The sequence below is a fragment of the Ischnura elegans genome, chromosome 1, assembly GCF_921293095.1.
Source record: "Ischnura elegans chromosome 1, ioIscEleg1.1, whole genome shotgun sequence".
Taxonomy (NCBI): domain Eukaryota; kingdom Metazoa; phylum Arthropoda; class Insecta; order Odonata; family Coenagrionidae; genus Ischnura; species Ischnura elegans.
In genome coordinates, this window is record NC_060246.1 from 133,470,390 (window position 1) to 133,493,001 (window position 22,612).

The 22,612-nt window shown below is 37.5% G+C and overlaps 2 protein-coding genes across 3 annotated transcripts; one reads left to right on the plus strand and one right to left on the minus strand.

Moving 5' to 3' along the window:
- Positions 1 to 1,494: 1,494 nt before the first annotated feature.
- Positions 1,495 to 17,369, minus strand: LOC124170372 (leucine-rich repeat protein soc-2-like). Of its 2 annotated transcripts, XM_046549095.1 has the most exons (6): positions 15,967 to 17,365; positions 15,699 to 15,863; positions 9,603 to 9,729; positions 9,467 to 9,521; positions 2,856 to 2,935; positions 1,495 to 1,969 (listed from the first exon to the last, which is right to left on the minus strand). In XM_046549095.1, the coding sequence occupies exons 1-6, from the start codon at positions 17,110 to 17,112 to the stop codon at positions 1,779 to 1,781; spliced, it is 1,764 nt and encodes a 587-aa protein (XP_046405051.1). In that variant the 5' UTR covers positions 17,113 to 17,365; the 3' UTR covers positions 1,495 to 1,778. The 2 variants fall into 2 exon arrangements, with proteins under 2 accessions (XP_046405051.1, XP_046405058.1); XM_046549102.1 differs by lacking the exons at positions 1,495 to 1,969; positions 2,856 to 2,935 and adding an exon at positions 6,081 to 9,284 and having other exon boundaries at positions 15,967 to 17,369.
- Positions 17,370 to 17,494: 125 nt separating this feature from the next.
- LOC124170430 (UPF0193 protein EVG1-like) lies at positions 17,495 to 22,188 on the plus strand. The gene is made up of 4 exons (XM_046549154.1): positions 17,495 to 17,821; positions 17,899 to 18,126; positions 21,020 to 21,157; positions 21,249 to 22,188. Exons 1-4 carry the CDS (start codon positions 17,731 to 17,733, stop codon positions 21,416 to 21,418), a joined length of 627 nt encoding a protein of 208 aa, XP_046405110.1. The 5' UTR covers positions 17,495 to 17,730; the 3' UTR covers positions 21,419 to 22,188.
- Positions 22,189 to 22,612: the final 424 nt, after the last annotated feature.

Consider the following 22,612-nt stretch of genomic DNA (forward strand, 5'->3'; position numbering starts at 1 on the left):
CTGGAGTTTTTCATTAATAAAGTGAACTAATATATGCCCTTCTGTTCACAACCTCATCCCCAAAGACAAATACCGAGTTTGTTTTTAATCCCCGACCTCCCTATGAAAAGTGATTTTTAACTTTTAAGGACAAAGTGCATCCTGAAGACAGAAGTAGTGTCTCCGCCCTGACATGTGATGAGTGCAACAGCGTGTACGTCGGTCAAATGGGCAGCAAATTTAAAACTTGTGTTGAACCTAAAAGAAGTGCCCATATGAAAGACTTCAAATCCCATTTTTCTAAGCACCTGATCGAATCCAGCCACAAGAATGATTATAATATTAAACTTTTACATGTACATGACAAAAGTGTTAAACTGAATATTTTAGCAATCACCAAATGCACTCTTGCACGTAACACCAAAATTTTAAATGATGTGACTGTATTCAAATGTTCTAATTTTTTATCTACTGTTTTAAAATCTGACTTCTTCCTTGACAATCCTCCCTCTCCCCCCCCCCCCTCCATTAACCTCGTGACCACCTGACTTTCTATCCGCCCCCCCCCCCCCCCTACTTTTATACTTGCATGTTTTCACCCTCCATCCAACCTGCTCATCCCCCCTACCTCCCTCATATTGTGGTTGGATATATAAGGCTGGACGTTGCACGCTATCGTTCTGTTCGTCTTGATAATGACGGTATAGATGTTGAAACTAGTCGACAGCATTTATATAAAAAGTTTTTGGAACAGTACTTGGTTTTTGTTTCACCATGAACAAACTATTTGGTTTTAGAAATCCCAGTTTAGACGAATGTTAATAGTCAATTTTAACCTAATTTGAAAAAAGGACAGATTGGCGCAATACCACTCCACGTGACGTCTCAGGGACCTAGATGCTATAAGAGTAGATAGGAGTTTTACATCGTCTGAGTTTACCAATGCATGCATGAGGCACAGAGCTCAGGGAAATATCTCTTAATAACCCCCTATTAAAATTGCATTAGGTCGGAAAGTTTCCTTCGTTTGATAGGGTATAATTAATCCTTATTTAAGCCAAGCCAGGTCAGGTTACTCTACGCTACGCCATGCTCGGCAGCAAGCAGCCTGCATTGTAGCGGCGTTCATAGCCTCGCACCCACGTGGCCTCACATAGCAGCACACAGACGTCGTGCAGGCTTTTCCCAGCATTCATACTTAGCCGTGGCGTTTTCGCACACTTGAAAATTTTCACTTTTCATTAAATCGCGGAAAATAGATGTCACTTATAAATCTAAAATAGTGAAATACGTACTCCAGGAGTAATAACCTTTCAATTTAGGCAATAAAAAATTATAGGAAACCATCCTATTTACTGTTACATATCATACAGTTAGTATCCCAATTAGCATACCTTCTGGTGGACACCAAGCCTAAGTTATCTAATTGTAAATGTGATTAGCTCTATTAGTGTGCTCAAGTAAAATATTTACTGGGTCTCACACGGATGTCTAGAGGAGAAATTAAACTTGAAATGTTTCCATAAGATTATACATATTAATAGAAGAAATATCACCAGTGCTAATGCAGAAACAAAGAAAACAGCATGGCACTTTTTTACATGTATGAAACAATGACCTTTACTTTAAAAATCCCTAACCTCTGCATTTCACACAGTAGAAAAATTAACAACAGTTAATATATTTACTCCAAAAAGTAATTTTTTTCTGAAAGAGGAACTTTCACAAATTAAGCTTATGTAAAATTGAATAACACAACAATGACAAAACTTTCATTTCTCACAAAAAATAGTCTCATTTCAGTCATCATCAACGTCATCAAACTGTCCACACGCAGTCACAGGCACTTCTAAATTTTTTGGTCTACGTATTTGGTCTGGATGAATGTCTGCAGGGCAGAAGACATCACCTTCAACTGGTGGCTCCCAACGTCCGTTGTCTCTGGCCCAGTGCCAACTGCGCTTAGCTGAGTCCTTCACAGATTGTGAGTCTAATAAATCAATTAAAGTGGGAGAAATGAAATCTCATTGGAGACTATTCATTGTTACCACATAAATTTGAATTAGAGGACATAATTAAATTGACAAATATTCCCACGGCTGGAACAATGACACAATCTTCCTTCCATCAGCAACTATGTATGCATATTAGAATGAAAAAACTTTGTAAATTTCACATTAATTTTATTAACACGACCAGTTTCATCGCTGCGCAACATCATCAGGTGCATATACAGGAAATGACAGTCTTAAATACCCTGGGATACATGGGGGCGGGTGCTGGACAAGAGGGGGTGGTAGAGTGAGAGCGAGGGAACTCTACCACCCCCTCTCGTCCAGCACCCGCCCCCATGTATCCCAGGGTATTTAAGACTGTCATTTCCTGTATATGCACCTGATGATGTCGCGCAGCGATGAAACTGGTCGTGTTAATAAAATTAATGTGAAATTTACAAAGTTTTTTCATTCTAATATGAGACAATTTCACGAAGTGACGCCGCAAACCATTCAATTGACTATGTATGCACATAGGGGGCTTTAACACTGATGGTAGTATATGACATTTAGGTCAGTACAAAGAGTTTCAAGATATTTCACATTGCCAGATGAATTGATTAAAAAATTCATTCCTGTAAATACCACTTTAAGCTTCAAGTAGTACTTATTTCTCCACCACTGAACCAATTTTGAACACATATCCTCTTAATCATCAGAATCATAATGAAATAGTATTCTTAATACATTTATATTTTTTTTCCTTACTCTTCAACTCTCAGACTTTCAAAAAATATTTATAATGTAACTTATTCATAGACATTAAAAGAACTTACACATAACTATACCAAAATTATGAAAAGAAGGACAATTAACACTTACATTTAGGATCAAAGAAGTTATCAGATCCATCTGATTGATCCCAATTCTCTTCTTCAGCTATTGAACAATTCTTGACTGATCTGTGGGAATATGGCCAGTTTATTACAACAATGCACTCAAACCCACATCCCCAAAATTTGCACCACATGCTTTATTACTCAAACTATTTTGCAGAGTTTTGTTGGCTTCAGAGGAGAAAAGCTTTAACACAACAACCCTTTGTTCTATGTACAACAAAAGTATACTAGGTCCTCAGAAATCCAAAGAGGAAGAGGGTTCCAAGGTAGCTTAACACTAGAATGCCAAAGGGTGTCATTTTGACACCCTAGGCGTACATTTTTTACGGAGCTGGCCATCAGAGAGTGTTCTAGAAAAAAATCTTTCGTGACTTTTATTCATTTTTAGATCTTAACAAAATGACAGTAAAAGGGATACCCCCCCTAATTTTTTTCGTCTCAAAAATTCAAATTTATCTTGAATGCCGGAGGGTGTCATTTTGACACCTAGTATATTATATCATGCCTTCCTTCGGTTTAGGTGTCTCGTGGGATGCGGTTTGATAAATATTTGTCAAATTAGTATAGTGTAGTACCGTTATGTATAGTATAGTATATTTTAGTATAGTATATTACCTTCATGATTGTTTGTTTTACATAATTTCAATGAGCATTGGCTGTTAAATACTTTTTTCGAAAGTTTAGTAGCTCGTAAGGTAAGTATATTCCGCTGTCTTTTGCGAATGATACGCCTTGAAACCAGCTAATTTTTTTTACCGCGGTGACACTTATTTGCCGTGAAACATAGCAGTGAAGTGACGCTCGCAACAGTGCAGTTAGCTGCTGCCGAGCCTCTGTGTTGGGCTGCCTGGCTTGCTCTCGTGTTTGGCCTACTGGGTCGCTTGTGTGTCGTGACCTGCTGCTTGACTTGCTTCGGCAGTTCTGTCTTGATAATGGCACTGCATAGACGTGTTACGACAGAGCAAAGTATTGCAATACAAAATGATATGTCTGGAGACGTGTCGGAGAAAGGGTCTGATGCAGATGTTGAATCGGACAACGATTGGGTTGCACCGGAGGTGCAGTTTAGTTCATCCAAAAGTAATGAAAATAGTGAGCACGGTCAGTTTTGGTGTTTTGTATATTTCAGTTTAGTAATTTAATCACGAAAGATAAACATATTTACTTCACAATACGCATATACCCATAATTGAATTACTGGATCTGCACTAGTTATCGGAAAGAAAAGAAATTGTGCGTGGTCGTGACGTGGTGTGCCGACGAGGAAGGGGCGCTGAGTAGACTTCAAGGCGACGTCAACTCCTTGTTCAAGATCCTGCCACAGAAGGAGATGGCCATGCTGAGGAATCATAGCCTGGGCCTAACATAACCATTGACGAACAGCTGTTTCCAAGTAAAGCTAGATGTCTATTCAAGCAATTTATGGCACCAAAGCCTGATATGTATGGGAAAAAATCCTGTTTTGCAGTATATAAAGACAATATGTACTTGGTAAACTGATTTTTGGTAAACGTCAAGGACGGCTCTCGTCAAGCTGGCGATCGCGTTTCAGATCATGTTGTATTGTAACGTATGCAACCCTACATGAGCAAGGGCAGGAATGTAACCGCTGGAAATTATTTCACATCACTTTTGCTGGCTCTAATCAAAACAAAAGGGTACATGCCTTTCGGGAACCGTAAATAAGGGAAGAAAGGAAATCCCTGGTGAAACAAAAGCTTCTCGAGAAGAGATGCAATCAACTAAATTGTACAAAAATGGTGACGTAACACTTACCATTCATCAGGGCAAACAGAAAAAAGATGAGTTCTTGTTCCATGATCTCTTCGCCCTCATATTGACATTAGTAACAACTCAAACAAATCGCCCGAAACTGTAAGGTGTTGTAATGAGATAAACTTTGAAGTAGATATTATTGATCATATGGGGCGGAAATATTTGGTCAGAACTAGAACCACGGGATTGCCTGTTTTTTCTTTCCAGAATACTTTTGACTTGGTCGCTATAAATGCCTGGATAATATATAAGGAAATAACTTCACAAAAGATGTCCCGAATTTTTTACAAAATTTATCAGAATAGCTTGCTTTTCCTTACATTGCGTCAACGGATATCTGGCAACCAAATCCAGAACTGACAAGGGATTGTCAAGTATAGATAAATTGCAATAAAAACAGAACTGTTGCTTTTTGTAAGCTTAGTAAAAAGTGAGTAAATCTACGGCCAAAACAGACCAAAAGTGCCAGAAATGTAGAGAATCTACTATTTAGATAAAGCTTTTTGTAAGTCTGCATGAAAAAGCATTCGATTTTTTTTGGGTTTTTACGAAGTTTTTGTATTTTATTTTAAAAAATTTCGTAGTTTAGTGGTCGCAATTGTTCTTATTTTCATTTTCATCTTTTGAAGCACACTTCGATATTCTAAGACGAAAACCTGACGAAAAAAGTTAAAAATAATAATAAAAAGAAAAACAATCCTGTCATGTTCATTTTAATTGTTTTATGCAAATAAAATTTAACGAATTACAGTGAACAATAAATACTTATAAAAAAGTATTCAATGATTATATATAGGTATTATTACACTTTCATGCCTCCTCCGACATTTCAGCGCAATCTTATCGATGGATGCCGCATTCCTGGAGAGTATTTTTTGTGTAAAATTTTTTACTTCAATGGTACTCTATTAAAACATTTTTTTTTTTTTAAATATAAGGACACAAAACCAGCATTGAAAAGAAGCTGACACTATCGACTCCGAAATTTAACTAATCTGCAACGTAACATGCTTATAAAAACATGGGTGTCAAAATGACACCCTCCCGGCATTCTAGTGTTAATAGACGGAGTACCAGCAAGAATTCCGGGACTTGGTTTTGTCTATCAAGGTAAAATGATTCTTCCCATGAGGAATTTGCAAGGTATGCTTCACACGTTTGAAATGCTAACAGTAAATATGTAATATCACTTCACATCCTTTACTCTATTTTTTAATATATGAAACTATAATTCATATGGATAAAATATATTTTGTTTCCCAAAGGCAGATTGAAACAGGGAGGGCATCTAACAAACAGATTGGCATAACTATTCTTTTACTATTTAACACGTTCACTACCAATTTCATCATAATGACCGAAACTTGCACTTCATCTCCACGCCGCTTCGGTCATTTTGACCAAAGAATAAGTCACTTTTTTGGCCTCTCACAGCACACTGTTGGTCAAAACTACTTAGCTGTCGCATTATGATACGACTGGCACTAAATTTTTAATGCTTTTTTCAGGAAAAAACTGAATTTTTGCATGCAAATGATCCTTTATACAGCAGCAATCAGGCCAGACATATGAAATTACAATACTTATATGGAGGATGGAGTAATAGTATGAATAAACATACATTTCAGAAATGCAATCAGCAATTATTGTAAAATTTGCGAAAAGTAGAAATATTTCTGTTTTATGATTTTATAATAATTCATGCACATACGTTGTTCCTTAGGACACCCAGAGCAAATAGTTGTTACTTTTTTCACTTTCCTTCTCTCTTCAGCCTCTTTCCCTTCTAACACTGCTTTCCCGTAGCAACCTCTACAGTGATTTCTTACTTCCACAGTTCTCCCTTCTTTTTCCTCTTACAATTAGCTCATGACGGGATCTACATACATCGTCTTTACTCTGCCGATCTGCCTTCTTTCTCTTCCATGGTTTTCTCCTTTGCCAATATCAAATGATGAATAATGTATGTCTTTGTGGAGATTAACTACGTATGTTGATTTTATTTCCAGGGCATTCTTTGTGTAATATTTGGTATTTTATATGTTTATATATATATATATATATATATATGATATATTGTTAACTCCACAGCCAAACTTTCTGAACCATTTCACACTTTTTCTTAACAATGAAGAATAAGCTGCCATTTGATACTTTGAAACCTTGCCAGCTTTGTAACCTTGTAGCCATTTCTTAGAGAAACCTCAACAGTTTCATGAGAATATTTTGTCTAAAACATTAGAATTTATATCTTGCCCTTCCAGCACAGTGCGGTTTTTTTGTCTGCCATTCCTTTTCGCTACAATTTCTCCCTTTTTCATGCAACATTTTTTGTGGTACGCCTCTTGTTTTTTCTCAAGGCTCCCATCAAATGAGTTTTTTGAGCCAGACATTAATTAGCTAGTTCAGCACTAGTGTACCAGATGTCGGTGCATGTTGTTTGCCCATCATTCAAAATTGGCTCGCAAAATTTCATGACCACATCCATCGATGTAGTCTTTTTCACTTCAATATTTTTTCCGGCATAAATTATCATTCCAAAAGTGTACCCATGGCCTGTAGATAACTTGAACAGCTTTATCCCTTACTGAAAGGGCTTTTTTTCATGCACTTTCACATGATGAGTTATCCTCAAAAAAGGATGAGTGATTTGTCAATACACACCGTTTCAGGTGGATGATAAGACACTGGAGATGCTCCACTAGTTTCCGTACGAGCTTGGACTTAATGCAGCCAATTGCAATCTGGACATTCGACATTACTCAGGAAATGTTCCATTCTCAATTAAAGTCCATACTTATTCCATGACATACTGCTGGGGGTATACATAGTCATTATCGAATTATAGTCTTTTATAAGAGGCATCTTCACCACACCCAGATAGGCAATGACACCATATAAATGATTTATTTCTCCTTATTTTGGGGGCTTCCATTCATGTAGCCGTGATGATGCTGAGACATCTGGCTCCCTCATTACTTGTTGTGTTGCGCAAAGGCCCTTTTACACGGGGCACATCATTGTCCAATCTGACATAGGTACAAAGGTACAGTCAAATTGCATCTTGTAAAGTAGTGAATTGGTAGAACGCATGTGAGAATCCATGGATGCGAGATGGAAAAATAGTCCCAGCTCTAATTCCAGGCTTGCATTCTTGCAATTTCAAAAACATTTCAGGACTAACCTGCACAATGACAGGCTCCATGTAAAACAGTTTTAAAGTTTCGTTTCATCAGTTATCATATTGAAAATGGCATTTTCAATGATAGCTGCATTAAAATTGCAAGGCTGAACCTCCATTAGTTCTTGAATGATCACAGGGTTTACTCAAATATTTAATCACTAAGTTCTTAAATTTTTGTTGCTGCCCACAGGGAAGAGACCACAATTTGTCACCATTTTCACATCACCAACGTCGCTTCATGCCCCTAACCACAAAGTCGTATCAAAACGATTACATGTAATTTGAGGTATCAACGCTTTCAAAGTAAGAGACAATGTATGGCATTACAGCTGTTTTTACGTATAAAATCTACCTGATACAACGACATTGACATGCTTTTCGGTTTATCAAGCCCGACTCCGCTGTCTAGGAGGACCTAGTCCCCTCAAATTGCTTGGTATACATGATAGCTGCAAAAGTTTGATAGTGGTCTAATGGAGAAACACGATGACACCCAAGAATGATGAGCGAAAAGATGACCGACACAGCGTAGGATGAGCAAAGCTGCCAAAAACATTGTCATTGCAGTTGGTCATACGACCAAAATTATAAAGTAATAATTTTTAGGTCAACGAACTTATATAAATTCGCTTAAATGAGAAGGATCCAAACATTAAACTGAGAGGAAAAAGAAACACACTTTGGTGCAGTGGCATTGTCGAAAGTGAATTTGTCAAAAAATCTGCGGCAAGGAAAGTGTTAATTAAATTTTGACCATAACATGAACTTGAACAACACACAACAGAAAAGAAATAAAAGAAGGGGTTAAAAACACAGATGAAGAATAAAACGATGAACCGCTTATTTTGGTTTCACCTCTCAATGCACCATTGAAAATATACAACCAAATATTTGTGTGTATTTTAGAATCCAACAGATTCTTTTCCAATCAACCTAATGAAGGAAAATGGTGCCAAAACCTAAATAATAGTTCATATTACACATGCACATATATTAAATTTCAAAGAGGAGTACACTGTGGCTTTACTTACAAAATGGATAAATATCACAATAGTACTTTTGCAGATATTAATTTCTAGATACTATATGAGCCAAACTGAAGGAGATACAGAGGAGACAAAAGGTATGTAAGGAGTAAGTACTGAGCGGGAAGGGGGAGTTGAAAACAGTGTAGAATGTTGAGTAAACGAGGGAGAGGAAGGACGATAATACATAAGGCTTTAAGCTAGAATGTAAGTAAGTAGGCCTTATTGTGAATTCAAGAGGGAATGACATGAAGGTTAGGGACACTGCCAGAATACTTAAACTAGTAAACACTCCATATACTAGTAAATACTCCACATTAACCTACCTTAATCGGTAGAATATTTTAATAATAAGAGCCAAACATGCTAAGGGACTTGTAGAGAGAGACAGGACTAAAGGTATTCCCTTGCAGTCAAACCTTTTCTTCTAAGGATAAACATAATTAGAATTTAAGACATTAGTTACAGAAAAAGTAAAAATTAAAAAATAATTAAGTTTCTTTTCTGTGTTGGTAGTTTTGAACTGCTACTTCAGAAATATAAGCTCCATTTTTGACGATGTCTTACGTCATGAGCCCAAATACTTTAAACTATATTAAGGCTACTTACTCTTCAAGATTAGGTTGGTAGTCTGACCAGTCCGATGACCCTTCATCTTCATCACCTACATAGAGGTTATGGTCATAAATTTCATCACGGGTAATGTATGATACACAACACAATTTAAAAAAATCAGCAAACATACCAGAGTCAGCATCCAAATCATTAAATGATGGACAATCCTTAGATCCAACATGCCTACTGTTTTGCTGGCATAATTTTACCCTTAAACCTTCTCTCATTGCATCATAGCCCTTAGGAATCTTATTATCCTGCAAGAAATAGCAGAAGCCACGTAAAGGGTTAAAATTAAAACTATAGGTGCACCGCTGAAGCAACAAATCCTAACTACCGGTGAAAACCATCATAAGTTACCAAAAATACAATGAAGACATGCATACAAGGATCACATAAAGGCTCCTTCACCAATTTGTTGTCTCTCTATCATGATAAATTTAAAAAAATAAGAGAGATATGCATTTTTCTGCTTTTTTTTGATCCCCCACCTACTTCTAGAGCTATTTTTGACAAACAATCAAGGGCCTTGAAGATAAGATGATGACATCACTGGCCCATGCCAAGCATGCCACAGCTTCTCTGCAGAACCTTAGCCTTGTTCACTGGGAACATGTGTTTCATTGATTCTTGCTCTTGGAGCTATTCCTTACCTCAATGAAATGGTCTTCAGAACGAGTAAATGACCCTGAATTTTAATGAATCAACTCATGAAAAGTGGGCCACAATGCATGCGTTTTTAATATAAAACTAGCGAGAATATAGAATATGAAATAATTTTTTTTTAATTTTCATCATAACACATGTTTTTCTTCCATGGAATGAATGCATAGAGATTTTGGGTTTGAATACTGAACAGCCCAATTTTTCCTTTAACCTACTCCAACATCCAATAGGAATGCGACAAAGCAGAAAGGCATAAATAACAAAGACCCCAAGAAGGAAGAGCTTAAGCATGTGGGCCATGGCACTGAAAAACAATATGTCATGACAAGATACTCCACTGAAACTATTAGATCAGATTTTCAGACTAATTGATACCTTTGTCTTTTGCCCCCTTTATTTCAAGAAAATGGGTAATCCCATAAGGATTAAAATAAAAAATCTTAGGACTCAAGGCCTGGTTAGAAAATACATTAACGCAAATGTGTTAATTTGTAATAGCCTGAAAATGCTTTAGGAACGGAACATGCAAGAACACATGAGCCAAATAAAAAAAGGTTCATTTATATGCATCACCATTTGCCACAAAAAAAATATTCTCCTGGACCAAGAATCAAACCATGGACCTTTGGCTTTCTGGGCCATTGTGCACACCACTACACAATCCAGGTTCTTAAATTCCCAAGGCAATTACAGAGAGGCTCATGTTACCTTAAGTTAGAATAGGTTCCATTTTATAATCATGTATTCACTCATTCATCATGTATGAAGTGGTTAAATGATGCAGTTTAGGGTTCACAGATTTACCAATTAGCTTATGTACTCATGACATGAGTGATTCATGACACCAGGCCTTCAGCTGGTCCTTACAGGAAACAGAATTTCCTAGTACAAAATTAGATACATATTTACAGACGTTGGAATGAATTCGTGTTGCAGTGAAAAATTGGGTATTGACTGGTGGCATGATTTAACACTTAATTCATAGCAAATAATAGTGATTCCCATTACATGGCACTGACTTCAGTCTGATGCAGTGATGTGATACCCATGTTTTATAATCTAAATCAAATTCTATCTCCAAATACTGTCATAACAACACTACATAGTAGTGTTTAAGAGGAGTTTCTATTTATAAAAATACTGACAGAAGACACTATGATCTTATCACAACTGATGATTCCATGATTTTCTAAAAAATATCTCTAAACACAGGAATATGAGACCTGTACTATAGGGGAAAAAAGTATCCCAACAGACTTCGAGCCGCCACCATCTCATTGCAGGGTAATGGTTTCTCTTTCTGATGGTATATAATCCTTGAAACGAGATGAGGGAAATTCAAATAGTTTTTTTTTCAGCAACCAAGGTTGTGACGGTTAATTTGCCTGCCTAAAACGTAATTCCTACTGTTCACCTGTAAGTCCAGAATGCTGGCACATATGATATCCTTAGCAGTGAATGGTTAATGTAACACCCATGCCTTCCTTTTTCCTGCTATCTCCGGCTAACCCTCTTTTCCTTCCATTCTTCGCAGCTACTCTGGCACTTGCTATGAAATTCACTTAAAGCCCATCTCCACTCCCTCACTCTTACGTCTCTGAAAATTTTAAGGCAGAAATATTCGCTACACATAACTTGCAAGGTAGCAATGGCAAGGAATGATTTTGAGAATTAGAATGAACCAGGAATTACTCTAAATGCCTAAACAATCATCACTATAAAAGATTTGAGCACGTCAATTGTGACTGAATATATTTGCTCAATGCATATGCACATGACTGCTACAAATTTAAATGACGACACGCAATTTTGCATGGTAAATTTAATGAAAAGGGAAAAAAAACTTTATATTTTCCAAGCCAGTAGCCAGAACCAAATAAAACTTATGCAATTTGATACCCCACTTTCTAATCAACTGCTTGAAAAGGAATTTTGTAAAATTAAGTATGTATTGTAAATTGTAAAAGGGTACAGTGCAGTAATTCAATGTATGTCAGCATCAAAATCTCCAGTTTTACACCCAGGTCTCCCTCCTCTTCTACAATTTTATAATGCCTCATCACCTTTCCTGTAGCATTTCACCCAGCAATACACAGTACTTCTATTTATATTCATCCTTTGCAATATTTTCACCGCTTATAAGACTGCCTCTATCAAGCCGACTACTTTTCCTCTCTTGCCTGGTGACAAGAGCATCTCAAATCAAAATAGGACGATATCTTTCTTTATCCAAACAAAAACGTATTCTGGCAATGTGCTCGTCAGTCCTTGCATAGCATTTACTTCTTCAAAATCAACAACATTCAAATACGTGGCCAATAGGCCGGCCCTTATTTTTCAGAAATGCGAAAAGTTATGTTTTCCTAGTCTCAAAATGATTCAAATGAGGTTTATATTCACATGTTAAAATTTGGTTACTTTAAAATAACGGCAACCCGTGCCCCAAGGGCCCTAAGTACTGAGGACCCTCAATTGAGTTTTTTGGAGCAGAAAAGTTGCTATCCCTATGTAAAACGTAAAAGTAAATCCCTTAAGACCCGATTTTATGTGTGTTTTGACCTATCTCTAAGCGTTTATGAGATATTGTCCGTAGTAATGCAATCCATCCCCCAGGACGCCACCTCGCACCGCGGCGCTGCTGAAGTACGGCCCGCACCACTTACTAGAGACTTCCACTCCACCCTAACCCCTCCCTCGCCAAAGACTTTGGTCCTGATGACAAGATTTACATGCTAGTGGTACAGAATTGAACAGGTTGTTCCTCTTCTGTCATGATTAATGTTGTTAAAGCCTACAATGTCAATTTTAACCCTTCAACGCCATCCTATGTACTGGGTACTAAGCCCTTAAACCTTAATTTGTTGCCACCATACGGCCGCGAACCATTCCAGCATGCTTTCATCCAAAGTGCTGAAAGAAATGAAGGAAATGAGCAGGGCTCCAATAGTAGATAGAAATATTCAAGAAAGAAGATATGAGGCAGTCAGTTCACGGGTGTAGATCAATATGGAGAAATAGTAAATTCGTGTGTTTAGTGTGCAAAGGATAGGAACTGACAAGTTTTTTAGGATGTAAGGAGAAAAGTGGTGAAATAAATAGTTCATCATGAATAGACGTGACGTTCATTTTAAGAATAGGCCAACAAGGAAAGGCATGAAATCAAGACTAAATCCAGGCATTGAACTGGTTGGAAAAGGAAGTGAAGAAATACTTAGCTTAAAGTTACCTACAGTGAGAGTAGTACTGTGTGTTTTTTCTATCACCCAATGGGTTCGAAATGTATGAGACTTAGGGCGAGAAAAACCGTAAGAAACGCGTTTCATCCATGGTACAAAGCGAGAATTCCTGATTTTACGGAAAATAAGGCGATTGAAAAATTATAAAAATTACGCAAAGAATGGATGAACAAGCGACGACATAAAGAGAGAGCGGGAACTACAGTGGAGATGAAGAGAAGAGAATATTTCGTAACGAAACTTGATGATTTGTTTGGCATTGCAAGGAGAGGTACCATTGAATTTTTGACGCACGAGGAAGAAAGTGCAGTTAATCTCACGGATAAATGAGCTTGGGCTGAAGAAGTAAATTTCTTACGCAATCAAAGAGGAGCACGAAATGCAGTTATTGGTGGAACAGATTTTAATATATTCAAGAAGAAAGAAAAAGATGTGGTTCTCCTTGTGTAGCATCTGCTCCCAACAGTGACCCGCAGTTCCTAAAAAGACTTGTTAATGCGAAAGTGTTGACCTGGACATAGCGAAAGCAGTACAAAAGAGGTTTTCAGACCACTTGTGGTACCTGAGTGAGGAGTTGGTAAGCCTGTCATTCTTTGACGGATCCTTTTCTAGGTATGATAAGGAAAACGTGATACGCCGTATGAGGACATGTGAGGGAAAATATGATTCACCGAAGAAGGCATTCTGTAAACATAAAAGACATGACTAAGGTATCTACATCAAATTTTGTCACTACTAATTCGAGAAAACTATTTAATTCATTGTAAGTATGCACTGCATTCGTTGATGTGCCCATGCGAGAATGGGATGAACATCCAAGAACTATTTACAAATTATTCGGGGTCCTCTAGTGGTAAATTATTGTGCAGAGAGAGGGGTGAAACTAATTCAAGATTTTAAATCAGTCACATACAAGAAAGAGAGCTTTCAAAATTTATTACAAAGTGTGATTTTCCATGGTAGCACAACCCCTAACGTGCGCAAAGACACTTTAAATGCCAAAAATGTCAGTGAAATATTTGAAATACACTAAAATGTATTTTATTTTGGTTGATATGTACTGAAATTCATGGACAGAGTGAAAATAAATTGATCACTTGGATTAGAAATATTGTCATGGGAATTGAATTCTTTCTAACGTAAGCACATTTCTTCAGAGGCTAGATCTTGCCAGTGGGAGCATAGGCTTCGCCGAGAGAGGGGAAGGGGTGGAGGGGAAGTCTCTAGTAAGTGGTGCGGGCCGTACTTCAGCGGCGCCGCGGTGCGAGGTGGCGCCCTGGGGGATGGATTGCATTACTACGGACGATATCTCATAAACGCTTAGAGATAGGTCAAAGCACACATAAAATCAGCCCTAAAGGGCTTTACTTTTACGTTTTACATAGGGATAGCACCTTTTCTGCTCCAAAAAACTCAATTGAGGGTCCTCACTACTTAGGGCCCTTGGGGCACGGGTTGCCGTTATTTTAAAGTAACCAAATTTTAACACGTGAATATAAACCTCATTTGAATCATTTTGAGACTAGTAAAACATAACTTTTCGCATTTCTGAAAAATAAGGGCCGGCCTAGTGGCCAATCACATCTGCTCGTTGAATGTCTTGTTTACCTCAAGAGAAAGCTTGCTATGGCCAGTAGTGATTTATTTCGTTTCGTTAAGACATGCGGAGGGAATTTCAGAGAAATGTTTCCTTTGTGCACACATGATGCTGTTGAATGTGCCTCTATTCTACAGACTTCATCGCAAATCATGCTCTGGGTTGAGGGAGACTCAGTGATTGGTCACATATTTGGATGACAAAGAAAGGAGATGGTTAGCCTTGTTTGAATTTCCCTTACCGAACAAATAATAACAACTCATTAGAAAGGAAACCCATTTTCTTGTGGAGTGATAGTGGTGACACAACCTTTGTTGGGATACTTTTTCCCCATAGTACATCATTCTTAAGCTGACTCACTAAGTGCTTCAACACAAGGTTGGTTCAGACAGGGGAGGGTGAAACTCACCTCTGACTAAGCCGAAGGCATGTGAAATTTGTATTATCATGGCAGGAGGACTAGTTTCTTCCCCTGGCCAATGTTGCACTTAAACCATTTCTGCTCAGGGGTGAAGGAAGACTTCACCCAGGATTTGAACCCAGGGCTCTTCAATAGACAAGCGCCCTATCCACCAGGCCACTATGCTCCCATTCATATTTATACAACAAAGATGGAATTTTAATAGTTTTCAATCTCCAGCTTAGAGGCCAGAATGAATTTCACCATGATACCTTCACACAATACATTTTTGAAAAGATCTCCTGTAATTAGAGGTATGCTCCTCACCTTATTTTCCGATTCCTCAACATTGAACTGATTGTACTCCAAGTCCAGGAACTCAAGATGACTGAGGTTGCAAATAAATGGTGGAATCTCAGACAATTCATTATCATACAGATCTAAATAAGTTAAGTTTTCAAGGCTTCCAATGGAATCCGGCAACTCATGAAGCTGTGAAGAAAATATTCAATGATGATTTATTGCATCATAATTGAGGAAAAATTGGCATTCTAAAGTATACATATTATAACCTGCCTTAGACAGTTCAACACACCTTATTTCCATCCAGTCTAAGTTCCTTGAGAGACTTAACAGCACCAATTTCATTCGGCACCAACGCCAAGCGATTACATGATAATAATAAGCGACGCAAGTGTTTTTGCGAAGATAACCCATCCGGCAACCATACTATTACATTGCCCTCTAGGCCTATAATTTCTAAATTGTTGAGGCTTGTCCAAAAGTCATCCGGAAGCACTGGTAAACCTACATACGGCAGCCTAAGTTCTTTCAGAAAGCTTAAACACATAGCCGGTGTCAAATCCCACATGATATTACTGACCTTCTGTTCGCACTTAAAATAAGACTGAGGGTCATTACCTGCTTCTAAACAACTCAGATTCGGCATATTCTTCAAAGACTTGGGAAGATTCTTCAAACCACAATAACTCATGCTTAACTTGGTCAAAGTGAGGGAGGGCAGAGGCATCAGATCATCAAGCGGATGGTGAGGCACATGTGAAAACGGATTATTACTGAGACACAATTCTTCTACACCCTGTAAACATCTCATCCAAACTGGGACCTCAGTTAGGCGATTATTGTTCACCATCAGACTCTTCAGAGATGAGGAGCATTTAGGCTCTTTGGAGAAATCTGTCAATATGTTATATGATATATGTAAATGTGAAATAAAGCTCGAACCACACACTACACCCAAAGGTACTTCTTTTAACTTATTATGGGATAGGTTCACAATTTCCAATTTCTTAAGGCTTTTCATTTCATCGGGAATGGATACTAAGCTATTTTTGGACACATTTAACGCAACCAACTTTGTAACCATGGAAAATGACGACGGAAATGTCTCCAAGCAATTATCACTGCAATTAAAATACTCTAGTTCACACAAATTTCCAACTTCGTTAGGGAGGACTTTTATTTTGTTGCTAGCCACATTTAAAGACTTTAATCTTTCTAGAGAACATATCACAAGAGGAAACTCTGCGAAATTATTCCTTTCTAAGTTAATTCTAACAATGTTTTCAAGAATAACAGTTTTCGGCATCTCAGATAAGCCTAGGTTAGTCAAATTTAGTTCTGTCTTGTGCGCCACGGAATCACCTTTGGCCTTTTCTTCCTTGGAAATTTCCATGTTCACTGGAACGCAGGAATTTTCGATCGTATATGTCCTACTCATGTTGACAATCTATTGCCACTTGCAACCAGATCGGGCTGAGGTAAATGTACTTAACTGGTCCTTAATTAGTATCACAGGTTCAGAAACTGAGGCATGTTAAATCCTTCTATGATGGACTAATATCATAATATGTTTGCTGCTGAGTTGATAACACACAAATTCATCTCCATAAAAAGTTTTACCCGCTCCATCCAAAAACTAACCATTCACGACAACAATAACTGACTCGACAACCTCAAAATTCCATTCCCATCAATCCAACGCAGACTAATTCCGATTGTCTCATGTCACAAAAAATTGGGGTACCATGGGTACCATTAGTACCCAGTTTCCCAGTAGTACCAACATATAAGCTTATGCGTTCCAATACGATTTGAAGCAGTTGATTTCGTGTATCTACTAATATTTACGGCGCTGAATATTGCGATATTGCGCAAATACTATCATATACACATTCTCGCGATTTCTACCGCTGTATGTCATAATATGTTCCAATTCGATCGGTGCCCCTCCAGCGTTTGCGTTGGCTTGGCAACGAATGCCCTAAACAGCTGTTAGCGCAGCTAATAAAATGGTCAGTGGGGTTTAGTGAAATTTGAGGAAGAATCCGTAAGAAAGATGTATGGCCTGAACCAACGAGTGCCGCAAGGTGGAATGTATCATGTCCACAAAACGAAATACAGCCCGGAAACCCACAATCTTCTTCGTGGTATTATATCATTCCATTACTTTCTGCAGATTTGCACGACCAGTGAGGGGTTATTTACATGGTATTCGATCTTTCAGTAATGATGGATGAATGCAAATTAACATTCTTACAAAAGAGGCAGCTTGGCCACTCCATCGCGAGAGGAGAGGCATTGCCTTCCATCAAGCAAGCGTCAAGTCATTCTGCTGTCCCACAAAGTAAGGTAATGGAATTAAAACCAGCAGCTTCAAGGAGGAGAACGAGGGACAGCATTCAGAAGATGGGGGCTTATGAAAGGGAAAAATTCATTCCAAAGCATCCCAGAGGTTGGTTGAATCACCATACGAAATTAGAACTCCGATGAAGTATTGGTGTTAAAAGAGCTGTCATGAAATTTAAGTTGCCATACTCAATAGCCTAAAATAACAACCAGCGTAAGATAAACACCTTCCTACCCTCTCTCTCCAACACAGCCTACCTCCATGATATTTTTACAGCACCGTAGGAAAATTTTCTCTGAGTACAACCACTATGGATTAAGCCTTACATAGACTTCCATGGCCATTAATTTGATTTCCTCTGTAATACCCAGTTAATTGGTGTATTATCTCAAAAGATGCATCCATACAAAAATATTTTGGTGCGAGTTACATTCTCTGAGTGACTTTAAAGATAAATTGCAGGATTTCTCTTGGTTTCTTCAAGATTCTAGAAGAAGGTTATCGCTGCTAGTGAACAGCAATGTATTCCATTAAAATACTGGGAAACAATCATTATCTGTGCATCAGTTCCCCACCCAGACCTCCAAATATTCCCCTACTATCTCTTTCTTACCATTCCTCACTTTAAAACTATTTCATCATTTAATAAGGATTCGAAGATAAAAATAAGGAATGTCACAAGAAGTGAATTAAATACTGCAAATAAAATGATCATTAATTGATTGTCTCTTGTAATTATCCATTTGAGCTTTCCCCTCTAACAAAGGAGAGATAATAAAAGCTTTTCAGTCTGTGTAACAACTGCTTACTTCCATAACATTTTCCAGTGACTTAAGTTCTCTTGCAGGTTCCTGAACCTTGCACAATAAAATGTGTCATTCCAGCCAAACAATAACAGTGAAAACATTCATCTTCCAAACAATTTCAAATTTTCATTCAACTTAATCATATTTCTATTGCCATTAATTAATAGATGTACTTTTCCTATGAAATGATGAAAGAAGCCTTTTTCTTGCATGAGTGAGGTATTTACAAATAAATCTTAAATGTTCGGACACATGAAAATTCTTAGCCAATCCACAGTTGACTTTTTATGTACCAATCCTGGAGGCCATTCTCAATATACACATTCGTAATGCATTGGCTGCAGCCATACTCAGCATGGGAAAGGGGTTCAATACCTCCTCCGTCCTAAAAATTGTTCCTAAATTAACCTCACATGAAAATTTACAAAATCACTTACTCCACTTGAAATGTTCTACCCTGAAAATAAACCCTTTCCCCTCCCAGCCAGTTGAAAAATTGTTCTGGTTACAGCAATTTTTATTGTTCTTGACTCTTGCATCGGATCATGCTACACAGTGCCTCATGTAAAATCCTCTAACAGGTGGATTAGGTTTCTAACAGGAAAAACATTAGCAATTTTGGCCACAGGATAATAATAATGGTGATAAGTTGACATGATGAAGTCTGTAATCATATATTTTACTTCTTGTCCATCAATCAGTTCATGACTAATTAGTACCAAAATATTATACCCTATTTTCATAATATATTTGCTGTAGACTTTTTATCCTTTCGTACTGGAGCCTTGTGGAGCGAAATTCTTCCACATTATGAATCTCTTGAAAATTTCTTACCCTCCCATGTACAAAGCTCAATGGAAGGGCCATCCCAAGGCTGGGATCCAACTCAGCAGGATGCTGATCCCTTTCCTCAGCCACTGTTCCAGACCCAATAAGGATTAAAAGAATCCTTCACAGCACAAGTCCACAGTCAACTGACTGAAGTAGCCGGGGTTTATAACAAATATTTGTTGTTCCCATCGATTTAAAAAAATATAAAATGGATTCCCTGTGTTCTTCTGAGGATGAAGAAATTTTAAACGAAGTTCTAACGTTCATATTGATGGATTTAGTACATTTCTATTCCATAACGACCCATTTGTGACTGAACTAAAGAACGTTACTATTAATGCTAGAACTCAGTAAGAAATTTCCATGTGGTAGGTGAAAAAAAATTATTTGTAACTTTAGATTTATGAGATAAGCAACAAATATTTTTTTGGAAAAACACAGCGAATAGTAGAGGGTGACCTGTGTGGCTGAGGAAGGGCCTGGCTTCGCACAAAGTTGGGCTTCGAGGTACGACCACGTAGCTGGGTCTATTATGTCAGTGGCAGTCTCTTTCCCCCACCCCATATATATGCAGTTTTCTTTTGTTTGCAAAGAAAATTCTCGCCTCATGTGTGTAGTATTTAGCAGAAAGGGTTAATTGACACTCCAATCCAACGTATAAGTATTCATTACCATACATAGATTTGTAGTGATATGTATTAACAGAATTATTTCATATGGAAGCAGCTGCTCAACCCCTTTTTTAAAACTTATCCTTCTAGATGATGCCCATGAAGTTTTTTGTGTTGCTTGATACTTGAACTGAACCATAATGGGCAGTGTACAGTATTTTCTTTCATTCATTGCCAAGAAGCAAACTGATTAAAAAATTGGTTCTGAGATAACTCACCAAGCTTATTGAGTGACCATTACAATACCTCCACTGCAAAAATGCTCCACAATCGCCCACCGAATCAAATCTTGGCTTGGAGAATAGGATATGAGCGTTTATGCTCCGGATACTGCCAGCTGAGCGGATTCGTACTGTTGGGCTACTAGATGAGCGGATTTGATTCGGTGGGCGATAGTTGAGCGTTTTTGCAGTAGAGGTATCGATTAACTTCAGTCTCTTTTGGTTTTTAATTCAAGAATGAGAATTTGAGCCTAGGGCATAATCAGTTAGGAGGGCTCTTGGCACATTCCCTTTAAATCTCCTCTTAACTTTTTCATATTGCTGATTATTCCCTAGTCTCCCATCCACAGTCTTTTCTTCAAAACTTTCAGGCTGCATACCTCTCAAGAGCTTGCATCCCCTCATTCACATAAATAACAGTGTAGTAATTTTGAAAATGTAATGATTATGAAATTTATTTTCACTGCAGTGAATAAAGATGAAGAGAAAAGTAAACTGCAAAATTTGATGGCATATGGAAAAGAAATACCTCAAATACCAGTGGGTCAAAGAATTTGGAGGAGGAAAGCAGCTGAATTACCAGAAAATATTGACCGATTTGATGAGCGTAAGTAAATAATGCCTCATATATAAATAAATAATGCTCCAGAAGTAAAAAGTCATGAGTAGTAACGAGATAAATTTTCTTTTCTATTTAGTGATAGAAGAAGTAACAGATAGGAGACAGTTTTTAAATGAAATGGAAGCTCTAGGACATGGAAAGAAATATCACCAGCTGATACAAGCAGAAATCACCATGAAGCTGAAAGAAATGCAAGAATTGGATATTGATCGATTCAACAAGCTCTGCAAATACAGCAATATTTAAAAGTTTTGATTGCAAACATGTATGCATTTATATATTATACTTTACGAAGTATTGTTTTTATGAATTATTAATGTCAAGAAACTTAAGTTCTCAAGTAAGAGTTCAAAGTAATTAATCATTAATTAACATCTTGATGTCTGTAGTCAAATTTGCATACTTCGACTTTAAAAGAGGGAACAATAATTTTACATAATTCAGTATGCAAAAACTCAATTTTGACACCATATTTCAGTGTGTGATAATGAGTACATATCTAATGCTACCCACAAAAAATTGTTTCTCTATTTAAATGTTCTGAACATTCTCTCGTGACTGTGCTACTGACACTAAACAACCATCAACTTGCACTGGAATTTAAAGAAACGAGTCAATATTTAAAATGTAAATTATATTACAACTGTAACTGATCAGCATGAAGGACATGTATTTTTCTGAATCATTAGGAAATTGCAAGAAATACCCATTAACCTTTTCCCTACTAAAGACGAAAATATGCGTCTGGACGTTTCTTGACCCAGGAGACGAAAGCAGCAACTTTTCGTTGGAGATTTTCCTATGCAGGTAAACAAATGCCGAATATGCTTCCTGGCTATCCCTCATTTATGACAGTCGTGGGTGTGCGATGTCTTTGTTTCGGGGCTTAGGCTTTACCGTCGAAATTTGGGAGCAGGTACCCGGCCCCTTGTCTTGTACATATTACCCCTCTTAGGGGTAAAGGACTACAGTCATACAATTGTTTATCCAGTCTTTTTTGATATAAATATTTGTTCCTTTCTCAAAAAATATAAAGTAAAAATTGAATGCTTTGTCTTTTGAGCAGCGTTTAAAATTTTTAAACGAAATTCTACGATAAATATTAACTTATATCTCGATTTCAGTAAAAACATCAACATGGAAATTGTTGTTCATTAAATGTGTTAATATTGATGGTATAGCTATGTTCAAAATTTGACAATTCTCAGAATAAAATGAGGAATTCAATTCGAAGTTTGCAATTTTCGTTCAAGCAACAATTATCCATATAGCTAATTTATACAAACAAAGCATGATTGACCGTGAACCAATGCCGCTGGTAGGGTTATAAACGCAGAAAGGAGAGAGCCCAACTACCCTCTGAGTTCAAGATAATGTGGAGTCCCCGATAGGAAGGGTCGAAAAAGGTTGGTGCTGAGTGTGCGTGACAGTCAGCGAGAC

What these genes read in the sequence shown, in the direction of transcription:
- LOC124170372 (XM_046549095.1), bottom strand. Translation starts at nt 17,112, where the DNA reads ATGAGTAGGACATATACGATCGAAAATTCCTGCGTTCCAGTGAACATG. An exon ending in TACCAACCTAATCTTGAAGA is followed by an intron (nt 2,936 to 9,466) that starts GTAAGTAGCCTT and finishes ATATTCCCACAG; the next exon opens with ATCAGTCAAGAATTGTTCAA. An exon ending in TAACTTCTTTGATCCTAAAT is followed by an intron (nt 1,970 to 2,855) that starts GTAAGTGTTAAT and finishes TTGATTTATTAG; the next exon opens with ACTCACAATCTGTGAAGGAC.
- LOC124170430 (XM_046549154.1), top strand. Translation starts at nt 17,731, where the DNA reads ATGTATGGCCTGAACCAACGAGTGCCGCAAGGTGGAATGTATCATGTC. An exon ending in AACCCACAATCTTCTTCGTG is followed by an intron (nt 17,822 to 17,898) that starts GTATTATATCAT and finishes TCGATCTTTCAG; the next exon opens with TAATGATGGATGAATGCAAA. An exon ending in TATTGACCGATTTGATGAGC is followed by an intron (nt 21,158 to 21,248) that starts GTAAGTAAATAA and finishes TTTTCTATTTAG; the next exon opens with TGATAGAAGAAGTAACAGAT.